At 45.0% G+C, this 25,824-nt stretch overlaps 1 protein-coding gene and 1 long non-coding RNA gene across 3 annotated transcripts; both read left to right on the forward strand.

Annotated features, from left to right (window-relative positions):
• Positions 1–5,275: 5,275 nt before the first annotated feature.
• LOC119406412 (uncharacterized protein K02A2.6-like) lies at positions 5,276–6,212 on the forward strand. Its single transcript, XM_049420086.1, has 2 exons — positions 5,276–5,686; positions 5,856–6,212. The coding sequence occupies exons 1-2, from the start codon at positions 5,276–5,278 to the stop codon at positions 6,210–6,212; spliced, it is 768 nt and encodes a 255-aa protein (XP_049276043.1).
• Positions 6,213–10,031: 3,819 nt separating this feature from the next.
• Positions 10,032–24,988, forward strand: LOC119371940 (uncharacterized). 2 transcript variants are annotated; one of them, XR_007417858.1, is made up of 3 exons: positions 10,032–10,159; positions 17,607–18,065; positions 20,774–24,988. It is a non-coding gene; the product is annotated as an uncharacterized LOC119371940 (long non-coding RNA). The 2 variants fall into 2 exon arrangements; XR_005179354.2 differs by having other exon boundaries at positions 17,607–18,012.
• Positions 24,989–25,824: the final 836 nt, after the last annotated feature.

The raw sequence follows: 25,824 nt of genomic DNA on the forward strand, positions 1-25,824 counted from the left end.
GAACTCCACTATCGAAGACAACAGGTAGGGCCTCAGGAGCTCAAGAAATCCTTCGACGCTCATGCCACACTCATTTTGAAAGCGAACCGCTCCGTGATTGTCGATCGCTTCGTCAACGACCTTCATGAGCATGTCCTGGGGCATAGAGTAGTATAGGTCCTTGACGTCAAACGACACACCACTAACTCCTGAAGGAACCAAACCGCTTAGAAATTCTGAAACCTCAGTGGGGCTTCTCACCAAGTAGGGGTCGTCCAAACATAGCAAGTTAAGGTAACGCTGCAGATGGCGGCCCAGGTGACGTTGCCACGTGCCACGCTCGGAAATTATCACCCTAAAGGGGGTTTCGTCCTTGTGCGTCTTGGCCGAGAAAAAAGTTCTCAGGCTAAGGCCTACTACTTTGCCAATTGACGCCGCGAGCTTTTTGACACCCAATTCGTCACACAGCCTTACAGCATGCTTCTTCGTCTTGGCCAGAACTTCGTCGCTTTTTTGAAAGTGTTGCTGCACTGCGAGCTCCGCTCTGTGGGCATAGGCGTCTTTCGTAGCGACCACGAAACCTCCTTCTTTATCGGATAGGAGCAACCTCAAATCTTCCTTGCGGAGCGCGTTGACAATCTTTCGAGTGCTCACCTGAGGCTTTGTCACGAGCGTGGTGGGAAATCCTTCAACGGTCACGCGTATGCACTTGTCAATATCTTCGGGGCTTGCCTGGGAAGCTGCAGTCCTGACCATCGCCAACAATTGAGTCTTATCAGCGGACGGGGCGGCGCAAAATTTTGGTCCCATCTGCGTCTCACATCGCATCAAAAAGAACGCGGGACGCGTAGGTGTTCGTGTTGTCTTCAGCGCTCCAAACAAGCTCGGAGCCATGTGCCGCCAAGTTAATTCTCGTGAACACAGGACGCCGACTTGCACCAAGAAACACGTCACGTCCTTCGTCGAGTGCCAAAGGAACGTCGTGTACGAGATCCCCCTGACGTGCGGACTGGTGTACGTCGGTCAAACGGGGCGGTGCCTCAACGAACGTCTAAGGGAACATAAGGGCACGTTAAAGAGTGGTACGGGAAGCAACTTGGCACTTCATTGCATAAAACAGTGCGCGTCAGCCCACTGCGCACCTGAGCTGGAAAAGACGCGAGTACTTAAAAGATATAGAAAAAAAGAAGAGCGTGAGTTATTTGAAGCATATGTCATCAACAAGTTGGGCAGCAGATGCATCAGCAAGCCGTCTCTTGACCTATTTTCATGTGAAATAGACTATCTCGATGATTAGTGCGGTAGGCCATTTTATCTGGTTTTATCTGGTTTTACTATGTTAGAGGTAACACGTGGTGCTTTTCATAGCTTTATATTTGCAATCGACGCAAAATAAAGTTCAGTTGCGAGTGCGCCTCTTTCCTGTCATCTTCTTTCTTACCAATTCGTACGCGGCGCTACACCCACAAACCTGCAATGAAATACCAACTAGCCTGCATTGACACCCTTGTCCAGTATGCTGCAACTAGCAACGAGCTCACATCCTCTACTGTGCAACGACAAGCTCACCTTTCATTGTCTGCTTGCACATCGTAGCGAAGTACAGCGCACGACTGGAACCTGTTACGAACGTTCTGCAGAGTGTAACCATGAACTTTCATTCTGTACACGACTACATCACTGAGCTGCAGAATATATTTCGCGACCACCGGACTAACGCTGAAGAGCAGTTTTCTGACATCATGAGAACAGCAAGTGAGGCAGCCAATCGCTTTAACATAGTGATATCTGTGCCAAGGCAAGCCTCTCGTCAGACCCACCGAGACAACTACGGGATACAGTCGCCGGAGAAATATTACCGCGTGGCAATATATGTGCCTTACTTGGTCTCTCTCACTGCTTCTTGGCTCGCCGCTTTTGGCTCGCCGCTTTTCTGACGCTAATGAGAAGAGCTTCAAGCTTCTACAGCTTCATCCAACAAAAATGAAGTCTTTGAGCCTTGTTAAGTTTGCTGTCCTCGCTGATGAACTCCAAGAATTTTATAGCATCGAGAACTTCAAGGAAGAGAGCATATCTTGGTACGAGATGTGGCATAACAAAACTATAGGGACACCTCAGAATTAACTTATTCTGAACTCTTGACTCAGGCCAAGACATTCTTCCCCGCTGTCGCAATTGCCTACAAAAGAAAGGCATTTACCTACAAAAGGCATCGCATTTACCTACAAAAGAAAGGCATTTGTATCGAGTCCAGTGTAGCACCAATTTCAGTACACCTTTTTATCTCGTATTGACCAGGCACTACAATGTATTTCTACTTCATTTCATCCATTTTCTATTTTTAGGTATGTTGACGATTTTTTTTATTGTTTAATATAAGATATGTCATGTGCCTTACCATGAAATGGTATATTTCATTTTAGGTGCCTTGAAGACGAATTCTAAGGAACTAACTTTCACTCATGAGCTTCAGACCGACAATTGTTTGCAGTTTTTAGATATTTGCCCGGCTTTGAAAAACGATCATGTTTCTTGCGCTTACTTTCCTCGCAGCACAAAAGCGCTATTGTCTTATGATTGTTCAATGTGCTTCGCTCTGTATTGCCTTCAATCTGCGTTGCGCGGGTCGTGTTCGCACATGATGTACTAGCCTTTGCACTCAGATTGGCAAACTCCAAAAAGGCTGGCTTCCCTCGGATGGTCTTGGTTGACGTCGCCGAGTCTTTGCTACGGAAAGTGAAAATCAGTACTCTGGAAGAGCACTTGAGAGAACGGGAGCGTGCAAAACCACAAGTGCTACCGTGCGTGCACAAAGTGAGCCATAACCTGAAGAAGGTGGCCACTAGCCGTGGAATTCCTGTTGTGTTTTCCGCTCCAAAATAACTGGCACAGCTGTGCCAGCGAACCGCTAGTGCTAAGCAGCAAGGGTGCCAAAAGAGGAACGTGAAACGCTTTAGGCGGCGTGCCGAAGGTGTTGTCTACCAAATTCCAGTGAGCTGTGGCAATGGCAAGGCCTATAAATAGGACAAACGGGACGTAATGACCACCTGAGGGAGCACGCCAATAGTATTGGTAAAAGTGATGGTGCGCATCTTCCGGTGCATGTTAAGGCATGCGCATATACGCCACGTTTCGAGCAAGCTAATATCGTTGGCAAGAGCAGAGACCAGACGGCGAGATAACTTTTAGAAGCGTTTCATATTTCAAGGAATGGGTCCGCTTGTGTCAGTGGCACATCATTTGTATCGTATCAATCTGAGAGATCCTTTTTTAATGGACATCTTACGTATTGACATGCTGACGTCACAGTTTCACGCCCCTGTGCATGCGTATACGTTTTCTTGATTTCCAATCTTTGCCGGCAATAAACAGTTCGTAGTTTGGTGCCCCTCTGACTCTTTCCTCTGTCTTTTTTCATGTTTCTAGCTTTGCGCCAAAATTAACACTGTTGAGAGCGGCGCTATGTTTTCGCATTTTGCTTATTACGTTTAGTTATTTGTTCATTAACAAAATCCAATGTATTTTCCAATCCAATGATTCGTTGTTTCGATTTTTTTTCGCACGTGCGTAACTCAGACCATAAATAGTGCCTTTTTAGTGCTAACCTACCATACCACCCCCCCCGCCCAGCGGTTGCCCCCCCCCCCCTGAAAAAAGTTCTGCGGACGCCCTTGGCAGCGTCGGTGAGCGAATTCCGCTGCACGCAACGCCGACGTCGAAGCCAAGCGTCAGCGTCGAGCCAACGCGTCGTCTGTCCGCAGCCGACGCGAGTCCAACGCCCGTGCAGAACACCTCGCTAGACAACTTCAACGCCCGGGCTTTGATGGTGCCCATAGGCGTGCGCACAGGGGGGCAGGGGGGCGGCCGCCCCCCCCCCCTAATCACCTAATAGGGGGGCGCAAAATCTGCCCCGTACATTGACCCTTCTAGTCACCTAAGAAGGGGGGGGGGGCGCAAAATCTATGCCATACATTGACTTAGTAGGGTGGGGGGGCGCTGCGACGAACCTCCCCCCCCCCCTGATGGGGAACTCTGCGCACGCCTATGACGGTGCCGACGCCCGGTTCCAGCGCGAATTCCTGCAGGGGTTCGTCGCCTGCTAGGCCTCGTGAACCACATCGGACGCTTCTTACCACACGTTTCGGAGGTGACTGCGCCGATCCGAGCACTGCTGCTCAAGAACTCTGCCTGGACTTGGAGCCCGGCGCAGCAGTCTGCCTTCTCCGAACTGAAGAGGCTATACTGTGCTCAGACCTTTGCGTGGCTCGCTACAACACAAAGTACAAGACCACGATCTCAGCTGACGCCAGCTCCTATGGTCTCGGGGCAGTACTTCTCCAAGAACAACCGTCCGGTGAGCGTCGAGCCGTCGCCTTCGCATCGCGCTCCCTCACATGCACGGAACGCCGGTACAGCCAAACAGAAAAAGAAGCTTTGGCAGCCAGCTGGGCGGTACAAAGGTTCGAGGAATACGTCCGTGGACTCCAGTTCTTCCTCGAGACGGACCATCAACCGCTAGTGGCACTCTTGGGTGCAATGAATGTTGACATACTGCCACCACGGATCCAGCGGTTTCGCTTGAAGCTCATGCGTTTCCAGTACCAAGTACTCTACGTACCAGGGAAAGCTGCTGGCAACAGCCGATACGCTTTCGCGCGCACCGCTGGACTCCCCTTCATCCAACCGGGTGAATCAAGTAGAGCTCTTTGCCCAAGAGGTCGTCCGCTCCTTCCCAGACATCGTCTCGTCGCAGCTCGAGCACCTGCGCCAGGCCCAAGCCAACGACGGCGAGTGCAGCCTGCTGCTTCAGTACTGCGCCAACGGCTGGCCTCGGCAGTCCCACTTGCCTCTCCATGTGAAGAAGTACTGGCAGTACCAAGGAGACCTCAGCGTCTGCGAGGGACTGCTTCTGAAAGGGTCCCGCATCCTCGTGCCGTCTGCCCTTCAGCGCCACATGCTCGAGCTTCTCCATGACGGGCATCAAGGCATCAACCGATGCAAAGCTTTAGCTCGGGAATCTGTCTGGTGGCCGGGCATCAACAACCAGATCAGGGGCGTAGCCAGAAATTTTTTTCGGGGGGGGGCACCTCCTTGACCTGAAGTGGGGGCCGGGCAGGCAGACGCGGTCGAGCGTCATTTTGTGCTGTGTATGCCATGGCAAAAAAAAAAGAATTTCGGGGGGGGGGGGGGCACGGGCCCGGTGTGCCACCCCCTGGCTACGCCACTGAACCAGATAGAAACACTGGTGTCTAACTGCCACACGTGTGCCGAAACCAGGGTGCAGCGTTAGGAGCCCATGCTGCCCTCAACCACTCCAAGTCGACCCTGGGAAGAGGTCGGCATCGATCTTTTCCATCTCAATGGCCAAGACTTTGTCCTTCTGGTGGATTACCGGTCACGCTTCCCGGAAGTCATCAGTCTACGTTCAACCACAGCACTTGCGGTCATCAATGCCGTCAAGAGCGTTTTCGCACGCCATGGCATTCCGAGACTGGTGCGCAGCGACAACGGTCCTCAGTTTGCTGCGAAAGAGTTCTCTGCCTTCGCCAAGTCCTACGGCTTCTGCCACGTCACCAGCAGCCCCCATTTTCCACAGTCGAATGGGGAGGTGGAACGGATGGTGAGGACAGTCAAAGACCTGCTGCGGAAGGCCGATGATCCCTACCTGGCACTTTTGGTATACCGGGACACACCTGGAGTAAATGGAGTGAGTCCTGCTCAGCTGCTCATGGGTAGGCGCCTACAGACCCGGCTGCTTCACCTGCTGGAGCCAGCCTCCTTCGGTCACAATCACTCAACGTGACCAAGACAACCGGAGGCGCCAAGTGTCAGACTTCAACCGAAGGCATGTAGCTCACACCTTGCGCCCTCTTCAGGCCGGAGAGCGGGTCTGGGTGCGAGATGTCAACTCCCCAGCAACCGTCTTAGGGCCAGCTCAACGCCCGCGCTCCTACGTGGTGGAGACTCCGACGGGTGTACTTCAGCGTAACCGGATGCACCTGGTACCAACGACGGGAACCCCCACTGCCAACCCTCCTGTAACCCCAGTGGCGGATCAGCCCGAGACGACTACAACACCTGGAGCTGACCAAGCAGCACAAGACCAGCAAACCACGTCGCCTCGGGAAAGAACCTCCACTGCAGAGGAACCTCAGGGTTCTGCTTCCACGCCACGCGTCTCACGGTCGCGGTATGGCAGGAGGATCCGCAGGCCGAAAAGACTCGACCCGTGAACATTGTTTTGTTTCGGACCATGAGTTCTAGTCCAGGTGCATGTGTTTTGTTAAAGTTTACCCTGGGGGAGATGTAGTGTACAGCAGTACCGCCAGATGGCAGCGCGGCATGTACTGCTTCCAGCGACTGGCAGATATATGCGGAAGGGAATGTGAGGCTCTAGGACTAGGATTTACTGCAACAAAATGTGGATTGATGGTATTCAATGATCACGAAGACCATGCGGTCTTCATACAGGGCCAAAAAATACCGAGGGTAAGCGAGTACAAGTACCTCGGAGTATGGGTAAATGAGGGGGATAGATATATGGAGGTACAAGAGAAAGCAGCGGTAGCAAAGGGAAAGAGGAATGCTGCAATTATGAAGCACAGAGCTTTATGGGGATACAATAGGTACGAGGTGCTTCGAGGGCTGTGGAAGGGTGTGATGGTCCCGGGGCTTACATTTGGGAACTCAGTGGTTTGCATGAAGTCAGAGGTACAATCAGGATTGGATGTAAATCAAAGGACGGTGGGCCGCCTCGCGTTGGGCGCTCACGGGAAGACGACAATTGAGGCTGTAAAGGGTGATATGGGATGGACAGGCTTTGAAGTGAGGGAAGCTCAGAGCAAAATGAGATTCGAAGAGAGGCTGAGGAAAATGGAGAAGAGTAGATGGGCAGAGAAGGTTTTCAGGTATTTGTATAGAAAAAGCGTTGACACGCAGTGGAGAAAGAGAACTAGGAGGCTCACCAGTAAATATACGGCTAGCAGTGCGGGCGATATGGCAACAGGGAGCATTAAGCGGAAGGTCAGGGAGGCGGAGAGGACTTATTGGATGACAGCGATGGAAAAGAAGCCGGCTCTGAGTAACTACCGAAAGGGAAAAAACGAAATAAGGAGGGAAAGGTTTTATGATAATTCAAGGGGAAGCGCTTTACTGTTTGAAGCAAGGTCGGGCTGCCTTAGAACGCGAAGTTATAAAGCGAGATTCAGTAACGAAGACGAACACTGTACATGCTGCGGGGGAACTAAGGAAACGATGGAACATGTACTGATTGAATGTGGCGATATTCACCCAGGTATACTTGTGGGCACGAGTCTACAGGAAGCCTTGGGTTTTAGGGACAACAATGGAAAGCTGAACACGTCCGCGATAGAAATAAGTAAGAGACGGTTAGAGTATTGGTGGCAGAAGAGTAGAGATAAAGTACAAAAATAAATAATGGGGGGGGGGGGGGGGGAATAAGGTCATTCTGCCTTAAGAGGCAGAGAGATAGACCGGGAATTTATAAATATTTTTGGTATAATAAGATAGACTTAATCAATGTAGACAAGGTATTAGGCCAGCATGAAACAAGGAAGTTTTTCTTTTTTCTTCGAGCATGGTGGCAGACATGTCACCGCCCCGTTATAAAGGGGACGCTCATAGCATCCATCCATCCATCCATCCTTCCTGTAATAAGGGCTGCCAATAAACCTGACGTCACTTGTCCGCCCGGAGCCTCGGCTGTCGTGTCACTTACTCGCCCGATGCGCGCGACAGACCGGAGCTTTGGGCACAGCTGCAACGTGCGCGATCGACTTTGGTTCGATAACAATCTGACCGAGGTCGGTAGCATGCGCAACGAACGCCAACGGAACGCGACCGTGCAAGTGCTCCGGCTTCGCATTGCCTCATGGTCCCCTTTAGCGGGAGATGGTGTTTTTTTTTTTTTAATTTGGGCCACATTGACTCAATGAAGTTTCCTAAAACTTGGTGTGTTCAGTCTCTAGCTCCCTCAAAAGATATGAACTTAATTTTTACCGATTTAAGAATAACTATGTAGGCCCTATAGATGCCGTCAAAATCTGTGATGCCACGATGACCGGTGCGAGAACTTCACCTGCATTTTCCTTTTGTGCGTCTTCCGCAGCAAGCACGGTGTTTTTGGTATTGTGAAAGAGTAATTTAGTAATACGAGAAAATTCTTTTTCTCTTTAGTGTCCCTTTAACTTGCGTTCCTTTGCCTTTTATACCACTGTGCTTTCACTTCTGCCATGTTCATACATAACACACATTGAGATGCTTCACAGTTACACAGCTCATCAGTTCAAATGAATCTCTGTTAAACCACTCCGACCGCCTATCATGGCGGTTCCCCATAAAATACAATTTCGCACTTGCCTTAGTGAAACAAAATTATTTTGATCGAGATTCACATGAATGCAACATATAGTGCATATTGTAGAGATTCTCTATTCATTTAAATATTGCTCTGCTCCTCGTAACCGGAAGTGTTGACCAGAATCGGTAGCCAAATTTGCATTCTACAGAAACGCATCTGCAGGAAATATTGAAATACATATGCTGTTTCCACTTGGTACAGTCATGAGATAAAAGGATTTTTTTTTTGCTTATTATGTTACACGCTTTTCTTATTATGTTGAAAGGGCTTAGTTATGTTTATACTATGAGGAGAGATGTCATTGGGATTTAACGTGGTAGATATGGTCTAATGTGCTTCTCAGTTTCGGTGTTGAATTTTTTGCACCATGATGCGCTGAAAAAAATCAAGGTAGCTTTGCACTAGTGCTGCCAAGCCTGAAGGAAGTGTGGAGCTTGGCGGCCTTTCTTGCTTCTCTTTGTTTTTTTCTCTTCTCCTTCTCACAGTTCTTTTTTAGTCTCTGTTTATTTATATTTGTTTCATTCTCTCACTAGCTATTTGTTTCTCTCTCTCTTGCTCTTTCTATCTTTCTTCCCTTTCTCTCTCTCTCTATTTCCCGCTTCCTCTTTCTCCATCTTTGATTCTTTCATTATCTCTCTCTCTCTCTGTGCTCGTTATCTTTTTTGTTTATCTGTCTTTGTATCTTTTTCTGCCTTTATTCCCTTTCTCTCTGTACTCATTCTCTTTTTTTGTCTATTTTTTTTCTCTTTGCATCTTTTTTTGCTATTCGTTCTCGAGCTCTCTCTCTTTCTTTCTATCTCTCTCTCTTTTTTTGTGTCTATTTCGTTCCCTGTCTTTGTGTCGTTTTCTGTCTTTCTTACCTTTATTTCCCTGCATTAATTTCTATCTCTCTGTACTCGTCCTCTCGCCTATCAGAGTTATTGCATCCCACGCCAGACAAATCGGCGCACGTGTTCTGGGAAGCGAAGCAGAAGATGAAGAATGGGACGAGGAGAGCACGTGCCGGTTCATGAAGATAACTTTTGTTCGTCGACTAAGGAATGCCCGGTGCCAATGGGCTGACGGTGTAGAGCCCTTTATGATGCGTTGAGCGCTACCTTCTGCCATCAACCGTCCCTTTTCAATATTGGTACCGCCGGTGTCGCGAACTCGCTTGTAGTCACAGGCATTATGACGCCCAGTTTCTCGAGCTTTTGCAGTTCGGCTTTAACTGACAATATGGCGTATGGTATGTTTCTTGCCCTCAGAAACTTGGAGCGCACATCGCGCACTTACAGCATCATTTATGCGTGATCGCCTAAGGTGGTCCCATGTTAATCCTTGAAAAAAAAAATACGTTCCCCAGCTATTATTATTAAACATATCGCGATGAATGAAACAAGCTTCACCGGAAGGATGCTTCGAAATGAATGAGTTCGTAGATTCGAATATGGCGCCATTGCGCTAAATCGAGGCGGCCGCGATTTGGCGTAAAAAAAGTGAAAAGAATAAGTGCAGCTATTTAAAACATTTACTTACAGTAAATAATTTCTTAAAATTTAGAAGTGTATTATTTTTACACCATTTTTTTTTTCATCAATAGATCTCTTAGTGGTGCCACCAATGTTGTGTGCCGCATCTAATGCAGCGGAACACGCGTGCTCTCTGGCGTGCTCTTCAAGATGTCAAGATGCTTCAAGATCTTCAAGATTTCTTTCAACATGGTTTCAACGAGTTTTGATTCGCGTCCTTGCCTGCCGGCATCGCGTGGACCATATTAAACTTTGGCTGCAACGCAGAATGGAGTACACCTCAGCTTTCGTAAGTGTGTTGTTGTTTCGTGGTTGTAAATATCAAGCAGATAACGCGCAGCAAAGCCGCTGTGCCAAAGTTTTTAGTGACAAGTTTCTGACGGAGTAGTTTATCTTGATACACATCTGCCGATTTAGGACGGCAAGCTTCGTTACAAATTCCTGTTGGACTCGGAAGCGAGCTTGACCTGTGCGAATGAAATGCGAGCGGTGACAGTTCATTACAAAAAGAAATACAGCGCGCAAAATCTGGGACGGTCAGGAAGGCTGACGTTCTCACCGCGCCGTCTTGTATTACCACACTTGTGAAAGACTGCGCTGTGTGTGTGTGTGTGTGTGTGTGTGTGTGTGTGTCAGTCTTGCCCCGTTTTTTGTTTTTCGCGCTGTGTTTGTTTTGTAATAGATCACCAACACGACCAATCTTCCACGCTGACGATGACAGTTCGCCGACCTCTAGCCTTAGATGCCTGTGTTTCAACGTCGTCAGAGGTAAAAAAAAAAAAAGAAAGAGAAAAAGAAAGTGAGCGCGCCCGCTGCTCGTGCACTTCGTCTTTGCACGTAGAGTGAGGAAAAAAAAAAAAAAGCTCTTGAGTGCCTGAGCTGCGCGCGCTTACATCTTTGCAGTCTTCGCGTGACTAAACAAAGATTACAAAAAAAAATAAAATAAGGCAGCTTCGCCCTAGTGTCTCCAAGCCTGACGTGAAGGAACAGCGGCCTTCATTGTTTCTCTTTATTTTTCTCTCTGCATTTTCTATCACTTTTCTTTGTCTCTGTTAATTTCTATTTCTTTCTCTTTCTCTCGCTTTGTATATTTAGTTCTCTTTCTTCCCTTTCGTTCTCACCCGCTCTTTCTATTTCTCGCTTCCTCTTTCTTGCTATCTCTCTCCTTCCGAGTAATAAATGAAAATGTTTAGCGCCTTAGAAATAGACAAACCACATTATGCGGTTGTTATTATATGGGTGGATCACTTAGTGTCTTGTTGCTTTTTTTTTCTGGTATTTCATTTGAAGGCCATCACGACGCGTCACCCAGATGCTTGTGCGAGCGTTTACGATGACGAAAACCAGCCACGAGACGCAGAGTTATGCATTTTGCTGACCAAACTTCTTGCACAGTGGAGAAGCGGTGAAAGGCGGTCTAGTTGGTACATAACTTAGAACTTGAGAAACAGCGCAAAGACAGGATGAAGGAAAGCGACACACGGACGTGTGTCACTTTTCTTCGTCCTGTCTTTGCGCTGTTTCTCAAGTTTTCTTGCATAGCTTCCAGAGTTTCACCTTATGTGGGAAACTGAGTATACCGTGTTCTCAAATGTACAGCTTGCTTGCTCCCTGCCTCTCAAAGTGCAGTGCTGCAGATAAAATTACAAACTGGCCAGCACTGAGATATCTTGTATCAAGGGGTGCTTGTGTGTATATATATATATATATATATATATATATATATATATATATATATATATATATAGAGAGAGAGAGAGAGAGAGAGAGTGAAATTTCCTTGCATGCTTGGTATTGCTCTGATTGGTTCAATTTTCAACTGCAGCTGGGATGCTTCTTTGATTACAAACATCCCGCCATGGTGGATCAGTGGTTGCGGTGCTCGGCTGCTGACTCGAAGGTCGCGGGTTTGATCCTAGCCGCGGCAGTCGCAGTTCGGCGGAGGCGAAATGGTAGAGGCCCGTGTACTGTGCGATGTCAGTGCAGGTTAAAGAACACCAGATGGTTGAAATTTCTGGACTCCTTCGTTACGGCGTGACTCATAATGCCATGGTTTTGGCACGGAAAACCCCAGATATTATTATTATGATTACAAACATTGGCTATATCCGTACACAGCCACTGTCGAGGTCCACAGGCTTGCCAGAAAAACACTTTGGAGCTTCTAAATGTAAATGCGGCATGAAAAAAAAAAAGAGGCATCGCACAGGTGGACGAAGACGAAGCTTCGGTACTTGCGGAATCTCCAGACACATCGAGCCAAGTAGAGAAAACAAGGAGTGAAGACTGATTCAAGAAATATTGCCCACTAAGGTTTTTCTATTTTTCCTGAATGAACCGTGACGTTCATTTTCATGCAAACGGGGACTTGTAATGCAGAACAGCGGGCGTAGTTGTGTGTGAAAAGTGTATGTGCACTCTTGTGCCCCGAAAAAGGATTCTTGAAAAATTTCCATGCAGATAGTTGGAAGCACATTGAGAAGTGGCTCGACCATTTAGTGTGCCCAATGTACCACGTGTAGTAGACCATTGTAATTTGGGAACCAATGCACATTTAATAATAATTTTTTGAATGGGTATATTATTTGCGGATTTTGAAAAATACCACTATGGCACGTTTAACATGGGTCGTAATGGTAGACATGACTTTTAGCCGCTAAAACATCAGACGCAGCGAGAAACGCGCAGACATACAAAGCGCCAACTACCAACTGACTATTGAAAAAAAAAAAAAGGTGGCGGGGTGGCATTCTAGCACATGTGCAACACAAGGGATGTGACATAGCACTGCAGGTTTAGCTTTGCCTTTGAAAGTGTTCTTACGTTTCTTTTTCTTCATTGTATTTAGTGTGCAAGGACAAGAATTGCTTGTTGTGTTTTAGTGCCCTACTGTTATTTATGCAGAGTTTTTCACCAAAGTGCCATTTCTTCTCTTGTGCTAAACATGCATTTCCTTTTCTGCCAACATGGTTATCGCATGTACCATTTTCACGTACGTTTACATTTTTATTTTTTTGTTGCATTGGCTTTATCTTATCATTTGTTTGTCATTGTATTGCCCCTCCTGCGTGGGCCAGCATATTGGCCTGCAATATGAATGAATAAATAGATGAATAAATAAACAAATAAAATAAAATGCGTCTCAGTATCGTAGAGCATGACTGATGTATTGCTCACACTCACGGACATTTGTTGCTGTCTTTTTCGGGAAATATTTTTTGAAGTGTATGTAAGTGTGGGTGGCTCTGGCACTGCAGCATAACACTCGGTTATTAGTACAGTCGAACCAAACTATATCAAACTTGGGTAAATTGAGTTATCCTTTATATTGAACTGTTTTCGAACACAGCAATGCTTAAACGTCAATGCATAGGAAGCTCTACAGCTACATCGAGCAATAATAGCTGGAAAACCTGATATATTGAACATCGGGCAGCACGAGATGCCCCAAGAGGTTGGCTTTCCCTCACAAAACATTGGCTTTTCCTCATGGAAGGGGACATTTCCTCATGCATTTGGGAGATTGTGAGATGGGATTATGAGGGCTCTGCGCAAAGCGAATACCTACTCGTCGTTGTGCCGCTGACCTGTCATGCGGAGTCCCTGTTCGCTTCTCCAATCATTTTGTTAGTGCGATGGATGTGCAAAGCTGGCAATAATCAATACAGTCGAACGTGGGGAAAAGAAGCCTTGCGTTGCTGCTGTGTACAGCATCCCGAGAAGCGCACACTGCATGATATTGGAAAACAAGGCCGACATTAGCGCCAAGGTAGATTAGACGCTTCCGATGCCCGACGAGTTGGCACAGCTGTGTATGCAGATGTTCAGCCGCTATTTACATCAATACCGTATTTCTTGCGTATATCCCGGCCATGCATATAACCCTGCATCCCCAACTACAAGACACTGGCTGTGCCTGCTAATTACTACCACTTGTAATTGAGCAATTACTGAAATAATATTGATTGCTTGATTATCCCTTATCCTAACGCAGAATGATCTATCCTGTGTCTTTCAGTGCATCCTCTGTAGCCCTTCACACGCTGTTAACGTTCACTGACAGTTGTGTTTCAGAAATTGTGTTGGTCACCATGTTTCGCTGTGAAAACACCAGAAACAAACTTGCTCCATGTACCTATAGAAAAGAAGTGTGGTGTTGTACAAAAACGTTGCTCCTATTCTTAGAATTGTATTCACTCATTGGCCTAATTCTAGGATCTATGTCCTCTTTGAAATGCAGCATTTTATGACTGCTGGGACTTAATGAAAAGACTTTAAATAGCCATAGCAAAATTGCAAAAATCGTCCTGACGTTCACATCCAATGTGTCCATTGTTATCAAGCGTTAGCAGCACTGGTCCAAATAGTCGGCCAACATGGAGTACTAACATGAGCAAAGAAATACCGAGCACCCTGATTTGCTTATTCACATCATTTATGCTGCTACATGGCATGACTGCAGCTGTTCTACTGCATAATTTCCAGCAAATTCAAGTGCTTAAATTTACGTCGCCCACTAGACCTTGCCTCCTCAATAACTTAACTTGCTAATTGTGGTTAGTTAACTGGAAAATCATCATTCAATCCAGGAACTACTATGAAATGTAAATTACTACAATTTCTTAGTTATATGTTTGGTTGATGGCTAAAAGTGTATGTGCGTGCACTGAGTGTTTGTGGTGGCTTTAACATCGATTTCTATGCTATTGCAGATGTGTCCATTCCTTCTACGGAGCATTGAAAAAAATGGCCAGCAACTCATCGCACGAGCCTCTTCTTGGAAATCATTCACTTGCTTGCCCTGTTTCATTCCAGTTTTATTCATCACGAATTTTAAGACTTTGACCGTGATGTGGCCGTGTTTATGATCTGCTGCCTCTGACTAGTTATTTTTAAACAAGTGAAATCGGGTATTTGCCATTTGCCATGTTAGCCTATTGAAATTTTGAAGGAAGCGATATAGTTTTTTGCAGTGTTTGTTTCCATGATCAGTCTAAAGTAATTGTCCCGTTCTTTGCAAAGCATTCGTTCAGTCTATGGAGTTGGTAATCTGTACTCTTGTGTTTGCATATCTGTTCAACAATGCCAGAACAGTCACGAACAAACTGGACACTATGGGCGTTGGTTGAAAAATTGGTAATTACATTGCCACGTTTCTCTTAGACCGCACAGCCACTATTCACGTAAAGTCCGAGCATTCTTTGTCTCATGCATTAGAGAGTTTCGGCACATCTCAAGTATCAGTGTTATCCATTCTCCTTCTCAACATTGCCGTGATGTTGCTGGCTAGAACCCCGAGGTCCATCCCAGATCTCAGATTTTCACTTTATACCACGTACACCTTAACCTACACATTCCACTATTCCTAGGAAACATGCACCCCACTACCACGAGCAATGGCGATGGCAGTGTGCAGAAGCTCTTGGCAACAATTTACTAGATCTAAGGAGGTGCCCTATATTGATGCAGGCATACACAGCACTGGTCCTTGTACCCTGTGGTGGTAAACTCTCTAGGCCAAACTCAAGGGCGCGCGTTCAATTCCCGGCCACAGCAGCTGCATTTTCAGTGGGAGCGAGTGGGAGAGATCACGCATTTGCTTAGATTTAGGTGCACGTTAAAGAACCCCAGGTAGTTGAAATGAATCCGTAATCCCCCACTACGGAGAAAGAGCTATAGATTCCCTGTCTGAGCGCAGGCGTCAGATGAGCCAAGCCCCACTACGACAACGGCTCCAGTCGCTGTGCGGAATTGCCTTCTAACTTCTCATGATATCTGCAGACACTGCCGCCTTGACTGTTTAATCTTTCCGCTGCTAACAAGTCCCTTCGCAGATGTGAAATACTGTGGTCACAGCGTCAGACTCTCACCTTCTTCATCTGCCTCTCCTCTTCCAGTAAATATTGCTATGCAGTGAAGGTAAATCTTACTCATATCCAGCAGGGGTGCCTTAAGTACCCTTGTCTCATCCCTCCATAGTGAGGAGCAGTGGGAGGCTGCCTTGCACAGCTCCAAGTCCAACTTACAGGAGGCCATCCTGGCTTGGGCTAAGAGGGTTGTCGAGGACTACCATGTGTAGCAACCTTCCTTTGCCCCTTTCCTTACGAAAGAAAAAATAGTTTTTACCAACAGCAAGATAACAATAACCCATTAACTACAGCACCACTAACCAAAACACAATCACTTTCTAAGGTATTTATATGTGCCTGTGTTCTCTACTGCCATCATATGTGGTTCTTGACAATATAGCTTTCCAAATGTAGCTTCACTATAGAGCCATCCTATCCATTCAGAATAAGGAGTTATATATGCCAATAAAGTAGAATATCTACTCTGCGGTCATGTTAGTGACTGAAATATTATGCCGTGAATAGGTTGCGTCTATATAGTACTCCATGGTATCATTATGCTTTCACTGAAGGAATAAAAAGGCATTAATGGGAAATGTGCAAACTGCACTCATAGGGAGAAACCGTCAATTTGTGCATGTACCGAAAATGTGCCTGTACTTGCCACTAGGAACTGTGATGCCATTCTAAGCTCTGTTGATATTTATTTTTTTTTTCCTATTTTGGAATTTCTTTCATATGAACTTGTTTCACTAATGCCTTACATAAGATACTTCGTTTGTTCAACTATCAAGTGATGCATTTCCGGCGCTGCATTTTATGGATGCATGTCCACACACACAAAAAAAGGGTAATAGTTTAATGGGTTAGCGCTTAATGTAGTGGCATGTATACAGAGAAATTGAACTGTTTACATATAGTATCGAAATTTCAACCAAATCTGAGCTTGATGTATTGGTAGCTGGTGTTCACATGTACCTGATTTATACCTGATTTATACCTGATTTATCGACAACATGTCAAAATAGATAGGGAATTGTATATTAAACCGTGTAGTAGGCGCCCAACCCGTTCATCTCATTCGTTCAAGTTAATCGAATACTCGTGCCGAACCAACATGTTCAAAAAATCGTTCTTCCCTCGTACAATCCATGAATGGAACGCATTGCCTGAAAATGTATTACAGAGCCCAACCATGTCGTCGTTTATGCACGCTCTCGCTCATCTATGACCGAGATGTTTCCTGTGGCGTCTGTCGCTTTCCAGATGGCGTGCAACATTGAAACAAAAGCCATTACACTCTTCTTATCATTGTCGAGCAGACTACTGCGTGAACATGCGCTCTTTTGCACATTCTTCTCTTTTTTTTCCCCTTGTAGTTATTTTATTTGTCCTAAACTGAAACATTTTTTTCACCCTGTGGTCCATGTATTTTCTTACCAGTATTTTCAACTGTATTATCGTGTGTGTTTTACTGGAACCTGTTGTTTCTTGTTTCACATACTGAAAAGATTGTTCAACACTGTTTTTAGTTTTATTTCACAGATTTGTTTGGAACCGTTCTCACAGATTGTTCAACATTTTCTTTTGTGTACAATCCACTCCTGCCTATGGCTTGTAAAACAAGTTGGCAGTATTAAATAAATAAATAAATAAAATAAATAAAATTAAGTTGTGCACTATTTGTGTATCGAGCAATAGCAACTTATGTGACACATTTATGGGGTTGGTGCACTGTTATCGGTGCAGTAACGTGCAGTTTGGATCGGCAAAGGTTCACTTCACTTACGAATTGAGAAACCTGTGAATGCTTGGCGCTGCACTCCATTTGGACGTAGTGTTTGACACGATTCGCATTACCTTCCTATGCTTCCTGTGGCTTTGCAGGTTCCTTGTCTTTGGCGTCCCTGGAGCTGTACGATTCGCTCGTGTCAGTGCAAGGCAGGCTGCAATCCTGCCGGCAGTGCACCTATGCGACGAAGAAGAAGAACCACATGCGAGCACACCTTCGTAAACATACGGGCGAGCGCCCCTTCCAGTGCCACTTGTGTCCAGCTGTGTTCGCTCAGAACAATACCCTCACAAAGCACATTCACACTCACACAGGCGAGCGTCCCTATTTGTGTTCCCACTGCAATTCGTCCTTTTCGCGAGAAGACTACCTCGTCCTCCACATGCGCACCCACACAGGAGAGCGTCCCTTTTCCTGTGTCGACTTCAATGCATTCTTTTCACAGAAAGGCAGCCTTCTTCGCCACATCGCATGTCGTCATGTAAAGAAGAAGCTCTAAAGGTCAGGGGCACAAAGGCTTTTTTTCTGGAGCTCAGTGTTTTTGATGGTGCAGGGTAAGCTCTACAGTGCCTCGAAACAATTTTGGGATTGAGTTTTTTAGAGTATATTGCTCGGAGGGAAGTCTGTCATTGTTCATGACAGTTCCTTCAGTGCTTGTGTGTGACGATACAGCTATGCCGGGATGGTTTGGCTGACCTTGAATGTTGATTGCATAGTCTTGTGCTGCAGTGCTAAGCACAGGGAAATAAATCAATTTAATTGCTTTATCTATGAAATAGCTCATCCACGCATGTTAGTCTGCTTGATGGAACCCGAATGTTCTTTATTTGCCCCTGCAACGGTAAATGCGCACACGTTGGAGGTAAGCTTTTACCATCAATAAGAAGCATAGTGCATAACAAAAGAGGCCACTATACATTTAGTTAGATCACAGTTTTCAGCAGACTTTGTTCTGTTTGCATGTCATCGGCTTCTTCGATCTAAGGAAAGAAAATGACAAAGTCTGAATTTGCTTGTGTTCAACTGATTAAGTAGATGAAGCATTAAATACAGGAGAAAAAATAGGGTCTCAAGAGTGCAATAAGTTGTTGACAGGTTTAAGTTTCCTGCATTATGGTTTGTTTAGCTTTGCAGTGATAAATTTGTGGGCGGCTTCATGGTGCTTTCATTTAGTATTGGCATAAAGGCTTTTGGCATGTATAAAACATTCCTATATTACTTGCCTTATGGGGCCTTTCACGCAGGTGTAGCCAGTTAACAGAAACCCTGTCCAAAGAGCTCAGCAGCTTCAAAGATTGCTAGTGCACATTTACAAAGCCCCTAGAAACTGTCTCCTCGTCTTCAGTAAAGGCCACAATCAGCACCACAGCCTCGCATAGAATATTTTGCCCGAGGAAGTTATTAAAAATTGATCTTGATCGATTATTGAGTTTTGCCCATTTGATTGTGTCCAGTATTGTGAGATATTCATTATGGTTCGTTTCATATCACCAGCATGTCTGCAAGTACTTGTTGGCCTTAGGTCATGTGCCTTCCTACTTTCTCATACAGTTTACGTTTCCTTTTCACCACTGTAATATTGGAGGCTATCTCTGCCACTGAAAGTGCTGTCACTGCAGGCGATCTAACCCTTTTTGGGGATCACGTGGCTGTGTCATATGCTCATAGTTGCTGAACTAATTAGAACTAACAGGCAAGAAACCGAAGGAAAGTATAGGGGATGTTATGTAATAATTATGATGTAAATGTGAAGAAAGTAAAGTGGACAAAAAAATAACTTGCTGCCGCCAGGGACCAAATCTGCGACCTTTGAATAACGCGTCCAATGCTCTACCACTGAGCTACGGCGACGATTATCCTGCCGTCCACTTTAAGGGGTGTGTATGTGCATTTAAACCTAGAAATGTTAGTCAGCGCCGCTAGTAGCCGTCATGGCTGGAATTACGTCATGGACATTGTCTTATGAATAAGTCACTTTTAGTATTCCATGGTGTCATTACGCTTTCACCAAAGAAATATCAAGGCACTAATGTGAATTGTATAAACTGTACTCGTAGCGAGAAGCCATCCTTTGAGCAACACACAAACATCTACCTGTATTCCTTGCCATTAGAAACTGTGATGCCACTGTAAGCTCTGTCGATATTTTTCAGTTTGTTCGTATTAATGTGTCGTATTAACTTGTTCCTGTAATATCTTATTTAATGTGCTTCATGTGTTCTGATATCAATTCTTTGGTTAATTTTATGTAAGAAAGCATAATATTTACAGTTTAGTTGGTTAGTGCTTAAAGTGGCCCTGCAGCTTTTTTTTTTTTCGGCTGCCTTCTGTAGCACTGGAGTGGGTGTAGTGTTGAACACTGAGGTGAACGCAACAGGAGTTATCAATATTGGTGCACGGGAACTAAAGTTATTAGTTGTCAAATTTCAAAACACCAGCAGATGAGAAAAAGGACGTTCCCTTTCGCATTCCACTGTGCTGCTTATGTCAATGGCTAGTTCCAATCACCGTGCACCTCTTATAGAGGCATACTGGAAGTCTCGCCTTATGGCGGCCGTTGTGCAGCGCACCTAGTGTCAATTTTCAATTGTTTACAAACCGCGATATTTAAACAGAAAAATCTATTTGTATCTAAGGAAGTGTAAAAAGCGTTCTTATAATTTTTAGCTAACAGTGGTGTGGCCTAGCTGGGACCATATGAATATTTCATGTGACTTGTTGTGTTAAGCCAACCAGGATGCTCAGCCATTGCCATTGCTGCCACATGATGAAACAATACTTCTTATCACAACCATTGTATTTTGTAATCCAAAATGAAAGCACTTTCTGTGTTCAAATAAAATTATAACTACCTTGTTTTCGGCATTGTTACTTAAGCAACGTTATCGATGCATTCCGCAGTAACGGAAAGAGCCATGAAATCTACGTGCTGAACTTGTGTCGTAGGGCCCTTTCGGTGTAGTGATACATATACAGATATACAGAGAGATTTGGCTGTTCGCACATGGTCCCGAAATTGCAACCAAATTGGCACTTGATGTATGGGCAACTGGTGCTCACATGTATTCAGCACTGCAGTATTTGTGTACAGAGCAACAGGGAGTTGTGTGAGACGTATATGAGCTCAGTGCACTGTAATCAACAGGCAAGGGTCATGTACAGAAGCTCAGAACCCCTTGGTTGTCTGATGCTGTACTCCAGTTGCACGTAGTGTGTGACCCAAGATTTGCATTACCTTCCTCTGCTTCCCATGGCTTTGCAGGTTCCTCATCTTTGGAGTCTCCGGAGCAGTACCATTCACTCGTGTTCATCCAAGGCGGACTGCATTCCTACGACTGTGCCCTTATGTGACCAAGAACAAAGGGCTCGTGAGCGCATACCTTTGCATACACACAGGCAAACGCCCTTTCAAGTGCCACCTCTATCCGGCTGCATTCACTCAGGACTTGGTCTCAGAAAGCACATTTGCAGCCGCACAGGAGAGCATCCCCTTTCCTGTGTCCACTGCAATGCATCCTCTTTGCAGAGAAACCACTTAGCGAATCACATGCTTATCAGACAGGAGAGTGTCCCTTCTCCCGTTTCAATTGCAGTCTGTCCTTTTTGCAAAAATGCAACCTGATTCACCACGTCTCACGTCGTCATCTTAGAAGCCCTGAAGGTCAACGATGAGTGCTGAGGTTTTTCTCTGGGGCTCACTTTATTGGTTTATTCATATTGGTGAAGGTAACTTCTAGAGTGGCTCGAAAATTTTTTAGATACCTCAGCTATTGAGTTACTTACACTACATTGCAGAGAGAAGTCTGTGATCATTCATAAGAACTTCCTAAGTGCCTTTGGGTGACCTTACCGATATGCCAAGATGTCGAAAGTATGGCTTGCCTCGAATGTGGATTACATAAACCTGACTTTCTTTGAGTGTGTGTATGCGTATCCGAAGAAGGCTGGACCACCAGCTGAAACTGTTAGGAGGAAATAAATATTTTTTGTTTTCTATATTGCCCAGAAGAAGCTCTCATTATTCATATATATATATATATATATATATGCATATAATTGTAGTTTGAAGAGTGTTGCGAGAGCACTTGACCATCCTGTACACACAGCACTGTAGTGGTTAACAGGAAACAAAAAAAAAAAAAACCCACCAAACCATAGGCGTGCGCACATGAGGGGCGGCCGCCCCCCCTATTCACCTAAGGGGGGGTGCAAATCTGCCCTATACATTGACTTAGTAGGGTGGGGGGGCACTGCGATGAACCTTTGCCCCCCTGATGGGCAACCCTGCACATGCCTATGCATCAAACTACAGTGCTCTTTACATTGCAAACACTGCAACAAGCATGTTTTTGTGTATTTTATTGTGCACTTAGGTAGTGAAAACAGACATCACTTGTGCATTAACTTATAAAAGAGTACAAAAGTGAATGAGCTTGCGATAATGGTGCATCACTTGGTGAAATAACGCGAAAAAAGTTTTCAGTGTTAAATGCATTTAGTAATTCACAAAGTCAGGCGTTTGTCTTTGATTGCTGGTGACGCATATTATTATTGCATTTCAATTGTAAAAGCAACATGGAGATCATAAAAAGGACACAACACGAGCACACGTGTTGTGCGCCTTCTTCTTGGTCCCATTGTTGCCTCTGTGATAAAGACATGATAATAGTGCAGGTAGCAAGAATGGTAGCATTTGTTCTTGGTAATTAAAATTACACCTCGTTAACTGCCAGTCATTGGGACTGTATGTGCTTTATTTTGTGTTATTAGCTTACAGTCTGACTAGTATGTGTTTCTGACACACCATTTTTATTATGATCTAGCCCAAGTGCCACGACGGGAATGCGTACACAAAGCGAGCGTCATCGCTTTCTTCAGCCAGCGTCAATTTACAACCACCAGCTACGAGAGATCTCACCAAGGACACTGCCAGTGCCGCTCATATCGAGCAGATGCGAAAAGTATGGATGATCCTAGAACTCCCAACATGATGCCACTGCATCAGTAGTGCAAGCATGCCAGGCACCTCGTTGAAGCTGCGAGAAGGACCTTGCACTTTCCCAGGCTTCTCTTGCACTGTAAACCAATGACTCGAATCTAAAGCTCTCAAACCTAGGTGGGAGCCTGTAAACTGTGCAGAGGCTAAGGGAACAATTGGCCAGACATTCAGAATAGCCAGGTAACCAGCCCCACTGTGGAATTCGAGAATCCCCATCCCAGCACTACCGTCAACGAGTGTTATCAAGGATTACTTCAAGATAATGCCATGGACTGCTGAGTGAGAACATGCACTGGTGAATGTGAAGGGACAATAAAGTTCTTGAATTTTCTCTTGTGGATGTGGTTGTATTTGAGCTCTAGTTGATCATTGTTAACCCTTGTAATATTTATCTTGATGTGACCAGCCCATTGTGCATGTTTCATGGCAGTGCTTATGCTTCAATGATCAGTGTAATGTAACCACGCCTGTGCCTGTAAGCATTGTTTCAGGCTAGGGGAGTTGGTAATCCATGCTCTTGTATTTGCATGTCCGATAGTACATGTTCATGAAAGTTTAGGTGGGAGAAACGATCATGTAGATGAGTTACTACAACCTTCTGCCACATGGCCTTTTTCACTTGCACTGCATTATTTTAACAATCATCTTGAAGTAAGCTCACAGTGGAAATGTCGCATCACTATGCATTTTTCCTGTGAACCTTCGTGCTTGTTTTTTTTGCGTGGTGCTTTCACATTGGCACAACCTCAAATAACATTGGGCAACTAACTCCATTTATTTTCATTCCTTTAGTGCCATTAACTGAAAAACAATTTTTGCTTAGTGTACTTAAATGTGGCTGTGTTCTATGCCACCATCAAATGTGGTGCCATTCTCACTTTTTATAATTTTGTCTTTACGTTTTATACCATGTCTTGTTTATCTTGTTTATGTTCTTATGCCTTTACGGGGTGCCCCAGCTATCTTCAGGCAGAGTTTAAAAGTATGCCGACACACTCGATGACGATGTAACCAAATGCATGTTGCTGACTGTTGCCTGGAGTATGTCAGACTATTTTTTTTGTGTTCTGATTAATTGCTTAATTAGGCCACTTTATTTAACTCACTTTTGAAGCGACGAAGCTGGGCAAAGAATTCCAGTGAGAATGTTGTAATTGGTTTGCAAAATGTCTGATTAGCAGTTTCTAACTTTCTATCTATGAAGTATTAGTGTTTTTCTGCTTACTACAGATGCCCACAAAATACAAAAAATACCACGTGACATGCCCGCTTGCCTGCCTATGCATGTCGTGATTCTAGTGCTTCTAATGTACACACGAACAGTGCTGTCCGTGTGTGCTTCTTCAAGTGTTTGGTCCTGTATTCTGCGCTGTGCAATTCCATACGTTATGAATCAAGACCAACTAGCCCGACTTTCCGTTTTGTTGTCTGTATATACTGGTTGGTGCACCATACGTGCTCATGATAATGGTTTCATGCTTAAATTGCATGTATGTATTTTTTAAGCTGATCAATGCATTATGCAGTGTAACATATTCGCATTTCTGTGACCATTATGGGTCATTAGTGTGGCTTTTCGGATGTGGCTTCAATATAGTGCCATCCTATCCATTCAGGGCTGGGAGTTATACATGGCGATATATATGACAGTAAAGTGGAATGTCTGCTTGTTTGTGATCGTGTGTGTGACTGAAACCTTGTCTCATGAATGAGTCTGTTTTAGTATGCCACTCTTAGGTCTGTTGATGCCTCATGCCTCACATGCCTCGTGTTCAGATATCAGTTGATGCTTTTGCGGCATTGCATTGTATGGATACTTCTGTGCAAAACAGTGTAACAGCTTAATTCGTTAGTGCTTAATGTGCTGGTACAATACAGAGAGATTTGATTATTTACATATGGTATCAAAATTGCAACCAGATTGGAGCTTGATGTATCGGCAACTGGTGTTCACATGTATTAAACACTGCAGTATTTGTGTATAGAGCAATGGCAACTTGAATGAGACGTATATGGGCTCGGTGCACTGTTATCGACAGGTAAAGGTTATGTAGTTCACTTAGAAGTTCAGAAGCCTTTGACTGGCCGGTGCTGTACTCTAGTTGCACGTAGCATGTGACACAAGATTCTTATTGCCTTTCTCTACTCCTTGTGGCTTTGCAGGTTCCTTGTCTATGGCATCCCAGGAGCAGTACGATTCACTTGTGTCAGTGGAAGGCAGACTGCGTTCCTGCCGGCTGTGCACCTATGCAACCGTGAACAAGACACACATGAAAGAACACCTTTACAAACACACAGGCGAGCGCCCCTCGAAGTGCCACAGGTGTCCAGCTGCATTCACTTCGGACCGCGATCTAAAAAAGCACATTCGCAGCCACACAGGAGAGCGTCCCTTTTCCTGTGTCTACTGCAATGCATCCTTTTCACTAAAAGGCAACCTCAAGCATCACATGCGCACTCACACAGGAGAGCGTCCCTATCATTGTGTCACTGCAATGCATCCTTTTCACTGAAAGGCACCCTTAATCGCCACATCGCCCGTCGTCATTCAAATAGTAAGCCCTAAAGGTCAGGGGTGCAAAGGCGTTTTTTCTGGGGCTTAATTGACTGATATTTTTCCAGTGGTAGGCAACTTCTAATGTGCCTGGGAAAGTTTCCGGATATCTCGGCCACTGAGTTTCTTGCAGCATATTGCTTGGAAGGAAGTCTGTCATTGTTAATGACATTTTCTGATTTGCCTTCAGCTGACTTGTTTGATATATGAGGATGCTGAAAGTTTGGCTCACCTTGAATGTGGATTACATGGTCTTATGCTACAGTGCTGAGAACAGGGAAACAATTAACTTAATTGCTTCGTCTATGACAGCTAATCCATGTATGTTAGTTGACTTGATGTAACCAAAATCTTTATTTGATGCTGCATTGGTAAGCAGCCACATTTCACAGGCAAGGCTCTTCATTGACAAGAAGTATAGTTTGTAACGAAAAAGGCAACTGCACATTTGATTAGATCACTGTTTTGAACAGAATTTGTTCTGTAAGCCTGTCATCACAATTTTAATCCAAGAAAAGAAAATTTGGAATTTTTAGTTTTCCTGTGCTTGATTGATTAAAAGTGTATCAAGTGATAAACAAATGAGAAAAAATAGGGGCACACTAGAAACCCATAAAATGTCGTCAGGTTAATGATCCGTGTATCGTGTTTTGTTATATTTAGGCTTGCAGTGATAATTTGATGTTTTCGTTTGTGATTTTTGGAAGTCTGAAATTGTGGTGAACAGAAGGAACGTAATGATGCTAACCTAACTATGCAT

The sequence above is a fragment of the Rhipicephalus sanguineus genome, chromosome 10 (genome assembly GCF_013339695.2).
Source record: "Rhipicephalus sanguineus isolate Rsan-2018 chromosome 10, BIME_Rsan_1.4, whole genome shotgun sequence".
In the NCBI taxonomy this organism is placed as follows: domain Eukaryota; kingdom Metazoa; phylum Arthropoda; class Arachnida; order Ixodida; family Ixodidae; genus Rhipicephalus; species Rhipicephalus sanguineus.